The 10,561-nt window shown below is 39.6% G+C and overlaps 1 protein-coding gene across 1 annotated transcript; it reads left to right on the forward strand.

Moving 5' to 3' along the window:
- The first annotated feature begins 15 nt into the window (after window positions 1–15).
- On the forward strand, window positions 16–9,223 carry cbr1 (carbonyl reductase 1). Its single transcript, XM_078272339.1, has 7 exons — window positions 16–126; window positions 2,155–2,269; window positions 3,440–3,609; window positions 4,432–4,539; window positions 5,639–5,847; window positions 6,334–6,387; window positions 8,348–9,223. The coding sequence occupies exons 2-7, from the start codon at window positions 2,157–2,159 to the stop codon at window positions 8,519–8,521; spliced, it is 828 nt and encodes a 275-aa protein (XP_078128465.1). The 5' UTR covers window positions 16–126; window positions 2,155–2,156; the 3' UTR covers window positions 8,522–9,223.
- The last annotated feature ends 1,338 nt before the right edge of the window (window positions 9,224–10,561 follow it).

The raw sequence follows: 10,561 nt of genomic DNA on the forward strand, positions 1-10,561 counted from the left end.
GACACTGCGCGACAAACCTTCAGCTTTCCTCCCTTTTTTTGTGTCCCAGTTTTCTGCACAACACTCCCACTTTTCTCTGCAGCTTCACCGTCGCAGGTTTACTCAACTCTACAAGACCAGCTTAAAGTAAGAACACTTCTTTCCCCATACCTAGTTAGCAACGTGCTAACAGAACAGTTTGTATTTTAGCATCTGCATTCGTTTGAAAACGGGGTATTCTACTAGCTACTGCTTATGGCCATTCAGCGTTATGTAACGCAGAAACAATGGACTGAAATTAGGCGAAAGGTCCTCTCTTAAAAGCTGAAATGTATAGGTATTTAATGTAAGGCAGGTTAACTCTTGATATTCCCTAACACATGCATTGCGAGTTTTAAGGTTAGTTTCACACCCTAGTTGCTAGTTGGTCATATTGCATACATACTTGAATAAACAGTTAGCATTTGAATCAGGGCTCGTCATAACTGTCACCCTCTGATGGCATGACTGCGCACTTTGGGGATTTTTGTTTAAATTTCTAAGTGGAAACCGGATATATTGTTGCTGTTTGACCCTCTCATTTGACGATTTAAAGTTTTTAAATTATATTGCATTATCATACATAGACAAAATCAGGTTTATTGCCAAGTAGGTTTTCACACACAAAGCATTTCCCTACGTGTTTGGTGCATAACATAGCAGAGCGAAAAAAAGTACTGCAAAAGTCAGGAAAATACAATAAGAATATGTAAAATACTATAAAAATGTGTACAACATGCCTATATCTGTTTTAAAATTAAGAGCTGTTTAGTTTTGTGCAGGAATGTGCAAACGTTCACAGTCTAAATTCCCACTTTTAATGTCTTATATCAGTAAAAAGGGTCTGTTTTTATGATCAGCTAGTTTCCCAATCATTCTTTTTTAGTTCTAGATTAGACACTTTTAAGAACCGTTCTCACAGTTCTTTCTTTCTTTCTTTCTTTCTCTCTCTCTCTCTCTCTCTCTCTCTCTCTCTCTCTCTCTCTCTCTCTCTCTCTCTCTCTCGCTCTCTGAAATTGTCACCATGACTCAGCAAATCGTATCTTTCTTTTCAATCTCCTCATACATGGCTGAGACTGAGCGCAACGTGTCATACCCGGGGGGGGGGGAGACAGACAATCTGGGCCAAAATATGCAACCAAAATGCTTGTAGCTAGCAAAAACATTAGATTTCAGCATGTCAAATGATTATATTAGCAACAAATTCTTTCTTAATTCCAGTAACAATAGATTATAGACAATTTTAAATAACCATTCTCACATCTCTCTCTCTCTCTCTCTCTCTCTTTCTTTCTTTCTCTTTCTCTCTCTCTCTTTCTCTCTCTCTCTTTCTTTCTCTCTCTGAAATTGTCACCATGACTCAGCAAATCTCATCTCTTCTCAATCTCCTCCTACATGGTAGATAGAGCTACAAATATTGTAGACTAGAGTCATACCAGGGGAAAACAATCAGGGCCACAATTTGCAACCAAGGGCAGAAACGCTAACAAAATGCCTGTAGCTAGCAAAACTTTACATTTAAGCATGTCAAATGATTATTTTAGCAACATATGTCTACCAGAGAGGAGACGTTAAGTTAGTTAGCTAAGTGTTAAGGCACTTGCAAACATAATTTTGCATGGCTTTCATAATTTATCCACATTCCACCATAGCACGTAAGCATATAAGTTTGCCTACTGTCAAAATGCATTAGCTTATAACTTACAGAAATATAGGCAGCCTAAAACTGACATGTCTGATGACAGATGTCAGTGCACATGTAACATGTAAACTTAGTTATGGGTTCTTTACCCTGTTGGTAGTGCATCCAACCACACAGCAGCTTTTTAGGCATTTTTCTGTTGTTTGCTAGCAGAATTGACAAGGGGGCAAAGTCAACAGAGAGCAATGAATTGTTTGTTTTCCCCTCCGTTGTGGGCGAGACTCAGATGCGCTCTCTTATCTTATATACATAATTGAGTTGGCTTCTCAGGTGTGTGTGTGTGTGTGTGTGTGTGTGTGTGTGTGTGTGTGTGTGTGTGTGTGTGTGTGTTTTTAATGTGAGGCTAGTGCTGATAGTTTGTTTCCCTACAGTTAATGATTAATGATACCATATTTAATATGCAAGCTCACACCCTGATGTCTCTCTGTGTACAGACATGTCTACCAAGGTGGCCATTGTAACGGGCAGCAACAAGGGCATCGGGCTGGCCATCGTCCGAGCTCTCTGCAAAGAGTACAAAGGAGACGTTTACCTGACCGCCAGAGATGTGTAGGTAGCAGACAGCTGCTCACACCCGGACCTCAACACATTCTCTTTGTTTTATCTTTTTTTTTTTTTTTTCCTCTTGACTTTTCCTGACATCATTAAACATAGTGTTGTGGGGATTTATTGTTTTTTTTTTTGGAAAAGGAGAAATGTCTTATTGGTGTCCAAATGAAGCTTTATGAACCAGTACTTGTGGTCGTTGACCCAGCTAGATGGCGCTCTTGGTTTAAAGAAAAAGGCTCACGGAATGGGAGTTCAGTGTACTTTCACACTTTGTAATTAGGAGTAATTTTATGTGTGTTAAGTGTTAATCATTTTTTATTTTTTTTTAACCCTGGTGTTCATTTTATTCTGCTGGTTTTAACATTTTGTCTTATTGTTGTAATTTTTAGTCTTGCTTTTTTTTTCCCGTCGTGTTTTCATTTTGTGATTTTGTAATGTTGTTGTGTAAAGCCCCTCGGGCTGCATGCTTGCATGAAAGGTCCTATATAAATAAATACAAGTTCAAGTTTCTTGAACAGAGAGCGCCATCTACTGGGCTCGGAAAATAAAGAAAACGCTTCACCAAGTTTAGATTAGATTAGATTCAATTCAACTTTATTGTCATTGTGCGGAGTACAAAGTACAAAGACAACGAAATGCAGTTTGCGTCCAACCAGAAGTGCAAAAAAGCAGAAAAGTGCAATGTGATATACAAAGTATAGACGGGTAGAGACAGGTGGTGCATAGGCAGGACAATAAAAATAGTGCAGTGTAGACAGTAGTATACAGTTGGTTTACAGAAGGCGGTTTAGTAATATAAATTAAATATAAATATGTGCAGTGTATTAGCAGTTACCTTTTATAAAAGCAGCATAAATATGGCTATGTAATATGAACAATGTATGAACAACATGTACAGATATGTGCAATGTGGTAGCAGTAACATTCTAATAGTGGTAAGAATAATGTAGATATATGCAGTGTATTAACAGAATATATTATAATAAAACCAGAATCAATATGGATAATCAGTATGAACCATATAGACAGATATGTACAGCTTCAGTTGGCCATCGCTAGAACTTCCCACACGAAGCCCTGTGAGCTCATTGGTTCGAGGTGTCGCCAACAGATCTGATTCTCATGAGAATAAAGTGGGAAATCGATTCAAACGTTTTGCTCCTTCTGCAGCGGCCGTGGTCAGGACGCAGTGAAGTCTCTGGCCTCAGACGGACTGAAGGCCATGTTTCACCAGCTGGACATCAACGACATAAACAGCATCACCGCCGCCGCTGCTTACTTTAAAGAGAAGTATGGAGGAGTGGACGTCCTCGTCAATAATGCCGGGATAGCATTCAAAGGTAGAATTACAATATTAAATGATACCACACTGGGGCCATGCACACAATAATGTTCAAATATGTTACTATAACTACCGTATGAATCCAACGAACTGAATACTGGTATGAAATTAGCACCAGCAGCATCAGTCTTCAGTCTTATATATCAGTATTGGCATTCAAATCATACTGTAGTGTAATTTGACCCATAATTACTTTTAATATTAGTACGAGTATTAGCAATAGGGTTGAACAATTATTTAACAATTTTTTTTTTTTTTACAATTCATCAAATTATTATTCAGTTTTAGAGAATAATATAAATATTTTTGAGTAAGTAATCTCTGCTTCCACATAGTACTCTTTAAATATTGCCTCAAATGTACAATTTTTTTTAAATCAAATTGTCCCTTTTCACATTAAATGTTTTATTCTTTAAATAGAAAAATTGGAAGAAAAATAAGAATATGCTTAGTAATAACAATATTCGTAATGCCACTAAAGCATTAAGCCAAATAAAAAGGATTCAGCTCTACTTAATAACTTTCATTAGTTGCCTGAGCAGTGAAACACCGAAAAAGGAGCACTTGACTTGATGCATTTCAGTAGGCACTCTAAATGCAAAGCATCAGTGGTGCACTCAATAAGTGCATTTATTTATATATGACATAGTTATGTTTTTGAACATATTTGAACTACCAGCATGCTTTTATTCTTGCCATTTTTCATTCAAAATTGACGGACAAGAAATAGCATAAAATGACTTTATTGCGGACGTTTGGAGCTGCGACTGTCGATAAGGAGGACACAGTGACATCATCTATCTCTCTCGTCTCTCTTCAGAGGCAGACACGGCTCCATTTGCAGTCCAGGCAGAGGTGACCCTCAAGACCAACTTCTTCGCCACCAGAGACATGTTGACTCACTTCATGCCACTCATTAAAGCTGGAGGTAAGGACACTCAACCGGACCAAGTTAACTGTCCGCCCTTCTTAATGAACAGCTCAGTGCACAGCCTACTTCAGAGTGCAACAAAAAAAAAAAAGGTTGTTTTTCTCAGCATTCCAGTATGTTTCAAAAGTTTGTGTGACTTTGATTCAGAAAAAAATGAAACAAAAAAAAGGCAGTTAGGTGACAAACACACAAAAGGTTTGGTAAGCAGTTTCAAACATCCATGCATTCAAATATCATAGAAGGCTATCGTCTAAATGCAAAGAGTCAGTGGGCTACAAAAACACGCAATGTGCAAGTAAACTCTGCCCTGCTTATTCTAATCAGAGCATAACCTTAGACACACTGAATAAATGGCTTCAGTGTGGGACTCACCTGAAAAAGTCTTGATTAAAGGAGTGGAGTTCTCGCACCGCCTCCCTCTGCTCTAAAGCCCGTCTCCGCACACTGGTCGGCAGAACGGCCATGACATCGTCGGTGAAATAGGCGGGGCAGGTGTAAGTGGTGGGCAGCGCGTCGATGTAGGGGAACCAATCAGAGGACTCTCCTCGGTGCCGCTCACACACCAGGAAGACACAGAGCGCCAACAGGGGAGAGAGGCGGGGCTTCCAGCTGGGGAGACAAGAATAATGACAGTTTGGGTCAAACGCAGCCGGCCCTCTAGACCCTTGGCCTACCCTCTTTGTGTCCGTATGCGTATTTGCAGCGTTATTAACTTGACTACAGGTTCCTTACTCTTTTACTTATTCTGCTTCCCCTTACTCTTTTGCTACAATGCAATTCAGTACGACAAGAACACAAACTACACCTTTAAAACTACCAGAATTGAATCAACACACCTATGACACACTGAAGCTTTAAAGATGTAGTAGTTATTGCACTGCACTTGATTTTACAGTTATTCTGTCCATATCTGGCCATATTCTGATATTTTAAATTGTTTCACTTGACTATAAATGTGTATGTGTGGGTGTGGTTGATGAGCGACAGAAGGATAAACAATGTATAATATGTAAGTAAGAGCAATGTGTAAGAGCAATATAGACAACATTAATACTGCAATTATGTGTGTTTGCGCGCGCGCGTGTGTGTAATTTAGGCCGTGTGGTGAACGTCTCCAGCTTTGTCGGCTCCCGCACTTTGAACAAGTGCAGCGCGGCTCTCCAGCAGCGTTTCCGCAGCGAGGACATCACAGAGGAGGAGCTGGTGGGGCTGATGCAGCAATTTGTTGACCTGGCCAAGAAGGGCGAGATCCAGAAGGGCGGCTGGCCTGAAACGGCGTATGGAACGTCCAAGACTGGACTTACGGTATGACCCATCAGTCTGTCTCCCGCTTTATAGTCATCCCATCTGTAGGGTCGGGCATCGTATCGATTCGGGGGGTGGGGGGTGCAATATTTGTTAGAGGCAAACAATGTGTCCATTCAGAATTATGAAGTATTGTGGTGCTGTAGAGACGTCCCGGCCTACAAACTGTATCCTACAGACTAAAGAAAACATCTTTGTTGGTACAGATCCTGGCATAAATCACACTATAATCCTTTCACATTTTCTTAAGTTTAATATTTTTCAATGAAAATGAGAATAACGATACAAAAATGATCATTCCCTCCAATATCGTGAATCATATCGCAATCGCAGTATCAGTCAAAAATAATCGCAATTAGATATTTTCCTCATATCGTTCAGCCCTATTCTCTAATGCCATATTTCCTTTCATAGAGACATTAATTATACATAATGTGTCTGTGTGTGTGTGTGTGTGTGTGTGTGTGTGTGTGTGAGTGTCTCTAGACCCTGTCCATGATCCTGGCTCGTCGTCTGTCCAAGGAGAGACCGAATGACGGGGTAATCATGCAAATATGCCATCTTTTAATCAAACATAACCAGCTCTTCTTGTGTAGCTTGTTCAACGACGTAGGAATATGTTAATAATGTTAAATGCATTTCACATCCTGTAACGGTGCAGACGCTCTTCTCAGTTGCTCTCTGCTCAGCTGTTGTTTCTGCTACTTTTTCCTACTCGTCTCAATCTACAAAACCTTTTAAGGAGGTTTCCTGTAACAATGAAATCATTGGGAGTATCATTTATCACAACTCTGGGTTGTGATAATCTGCTTGGAGCTGCCTTCTGCTACCCACAAAACTAGCTAAACATGGCGAAGCAGCATTCATTTTTTATTCACCACATACAGTATGACATATCTGGAACAAACTTCTTAGCAAACTCCCAGAAAGACTGCTTCAGCTCTCAGCTCTTTTAATTCAAGGCTCCTCTGTTTGCCACAGATTTAATTTAGACTATTTATTGACTATTGCTGCGAGGTATTTCTTTATTCCACTGTTTAATCAGTTTTATTCCATTTAATCTTCATCCTTAATCTTCTGTTTTAATTATTTGAATTCCTATGTGTGTCTTTTTAAAACATATTTTGTATATTGCCTTGTGTTTCCTTTGTGATTGAATGCCTTTATGTCTCCTGTAAAGCAATTTGGCCTTGTGTTTTTGTTTTTATTTTTTTGGGAACAATTTCTTTGTTTTTACATTACATTTTTATAAAAGAAGCAATAACACAAGGGTGTAACAAAAAACCATGTCATTTTAACCCCCCATCCCCATCCCTACCCAGGCCCGCTACTTCCCCCCCCCCAAACCATGTTAAAGGAACACGCCGACTTATTGGGACTTTGTCTTATTCCCCGTATCCCCCAGAGTTAGATAAGTCCATACATACCCTTCTCATCTCTGTGCGTGTTGTAACTCTGTCTGACACCCCCACTGCTAGCCTAGCTTAGCACAGATCCTGGAGGTAACCGGCTCCAACTAGCCTACTGCTCCCAATAAGTGACAAAATAACGCCAACATGTTCCTATTTACATGTTGTGATTTGTAGAGTCACAGCGTGTACAAATAACAAGGTCACATGAGACACAGCCATCTTCTAACCGTATATAAACTGGGAACTATATTCTCAGAAAGGCGAAGCTCTGCTACTTGGGCGGAGTGATATGCTTGCACCTGAGAAGCACGTAGAAATGCTTTGCTTTTCTGAGAATATGGTTCCCAGTTTATATACGGTTAGAAGATGGCTGTGTCTCATGTGACCTTGTTATCTGTACACGCTGTGACTCTACAAATCACAACATGTAAATAGGAACATGTTGGCGTTATTTTGTCACTTATTGGGAGCAGTAGGCTAGTTGGAACCAATTACCTTCAGGATCCGTGCTAGGCTAAGCTACCGGTGGAGCCGTCGGAAAGAGCTACAACGCGCACGGAGATGAGAAGGGTCTATATGGACTTATCTAACTCTGGGGGATACGGTGAATAAGACAAAGTCCCAATAAGTCGGTGTGTTCCTTTTAACAAAAAGGAGTAAGCCTACATACACATTTCCTACAAGCCAAAGGAAATAAAGACAGAGTAGTAATTGCAGTTATAACTTAACACCCAAAACCCAAACAAATGGTAATACATATAAGTGGTGACAGTATTATTACTAGTAACAATGACAATGTTCCAGTCAAGCTCAGCAAAGTCAGGAAGTTAAGGCACCAGTAGTGGCAGGATGAAGTGAGTTATTTCCGTGCCTATTGGAACACCAATGGAAGAGGTTGCCCAGCAGGCTGAAGCGTATTTTTAAGGTACCGCCTTGTTGTAACACGGGGAGGTTGGACAGTGTCCCCAGAAACAAATGAAGGATTGTATCCACTGAAACGTCAGTTTAATGGTTTTGTGGTTTTGTTTTCAGTGGAAGCCTCATTGCTAACATGCATTTTTTGTTTCTCCTGTTATTATTTTGTACAGATCTTGCTGAACGCCTGCTGTCCGGGCTGGGTGCGCACTGACATGGCCGGTCCGAAAGCCCCCAAGTCACCAGAGGAGGGCGCTATCACTCCGGTCTACCTGGCCCTGCTGCCGCCCGGAGCCACAGACCCTCACGGAAAGTTTGTCTCTGATAAAGAAGTTCAGCCGTGGTGAAAGGGTTAAAAGGCACGTGTGTGTGTGTGTGTGTGTGTGTGTGTGTGTGTGTGTGTGTGTGTGTGTGTGTGTGTGTGAATCAAAGAGTGTCCGTGTTTCAACTTTAGCACTAAATTGCCCAAAACGTCCATACAAAATATATTTCTTTTCCAAAAAATAAACATGTCCATCATATGAAAAAATGACACAAGCATCACACAATCTGGGAAAAAGTATTATAACATTTAATGTGTTGGTAAAGTAACACACAAAGTTCAGGTGTTTGGTGCTTTAAGCCCCCACTGTCGTCTTCCAGGCAGCGCTGCCTGGAAGGCACTAGGATTAGGCAATGGTTAGGGTTAGGTGCCTTGAAGTCAACATTGGGGGCTTAAAACACCATCGAGCCAAAGTTCAGCAGTTAAACCAAATGTTGATGGACATAAAACCAAAATGACTCAAATGATTCCAGGGAACACTGACATTTTGAATGGTATGTGTATGTGTCTGCTGGGTTATATGCAACAATAATCATGCATGAATATTCATAAGTGCTGGCTTATTGCTGCCATTTTTGATAAAACTCCTCATTTAATCACTCTGTCTTCAATAGTATAAATATTTTTCATATTTTTTACTTGGAGAAAGAAAAACGTTGCTAAATTAACTGGATGAGGCTTGAATGTTGTGTACTCAAAGAAAATAAAATGTTTTTCTTTCTGGTTAGCTTGTTGCATTCTTTATCACTATGATGTGAAGAACGTTATGCCAAGATAAAGATCTGAGTAAAACTCTAAAAACAGATTGATGGAGATATAGTGACGATTGGTGGCCAAGGTGAGCCTTTTTATAAGAAAATAGTATTTTGTATTTTTAACATTTTTATATTGAAAGAGAAAAGCCCCAAAGCTGATGTTACATGTGCACGGGAAATGATCAGTTGTGTTCAATATCCATAAGTACAATACAGATATAAAGCTAAATAAATATAGGTTGCCTTTGATTTGCACCATATCTAGCTTGAACCTACAGTAGTAGTTCCTATTTATAGACACATTTATGGAGAGCTATACTGACACACACACACACACACACACACACACACACACACACACACACACACACACAGGGGACTATAAATGACAGAATTCCTGAAGAAATCATTATAGAGCTGGTATATGACACAAATCTGGCTTTATTTATGCAACGTGTGTGGTTTAGGGTTTAGTGAGCCTGATAAAGCACACACACGGTAAACCCAGGACCCATCTGAGGTCTTTTTCGTCACAATCGTGGGATTTCTTTCAGGGTTTTATCTCTAAATTTGATATTTTGGTGAATATTTTAACTTTCCATTGCATTCATTCTCAAAGATTTCCGTTGTATTGCTAATTCAGCCTGTGCTCATAGAAATAGGCTACTGAGATCACGAGTCAAAGTCCCATAGCAGAAAATAGCCACCCATCGAAGTTACAAAAAAATCACAAAATTCCATTTTACGGATGGAATTCCATGATGGTCTAAATGTTACTTCAAAACTTCAATTTTAATTTATTTATTATTATAAATTATTATTTATCGACTTAGATATTATCCATGTAATATTAAGTAATATGAAGGTAAACTGCAGCCCTGCAAATTCCAAAAGATATTGCTAAGGCCTTAGTGTTCTCAACTGCAGCTACAGGCCTGCTTTTGTTATTTCTTTGTAAACTCAAATTATTAAGGAGAAATAAAAGATCACTTTTACCAATTTCACTTATTTCACTGCACCCTGAGGTGTCTTATATCGTCATCCATCTCCAAAATGTCTTACATATGTATGTGCACCTGGATTTTCATATCTTTCTCCATTACTGGAATGAAATCCAAATGCCCAGAGCACTTGTTATAGCAAAGAAGGTCAGAGCAGGACATCTCATTCAGGTGGTTTCTTATTGTACAAAAATGTTCCTGTGGAAATCCAGACTTTATCTCTGATGCTTTCACTCTCTGTCTGTTTAAAAGGTCCCATGACATGCTGCTTTTTGGATGCTTTTATATAAGCCTTAGTGGTCCCCTAAT

This window comes from Sander vitreus, chromosome 17 (assembly GCF_031162955.1).
Source record: "Sander vitreus isolate 19-12246 chromosome 17, sanVit1, whole genome shotgun sequence".
NCBI lineage: Eukaryota > Metazoa > Chordata > Actinopteri > Perciformes > Percidae > Sander > Sander vitreus.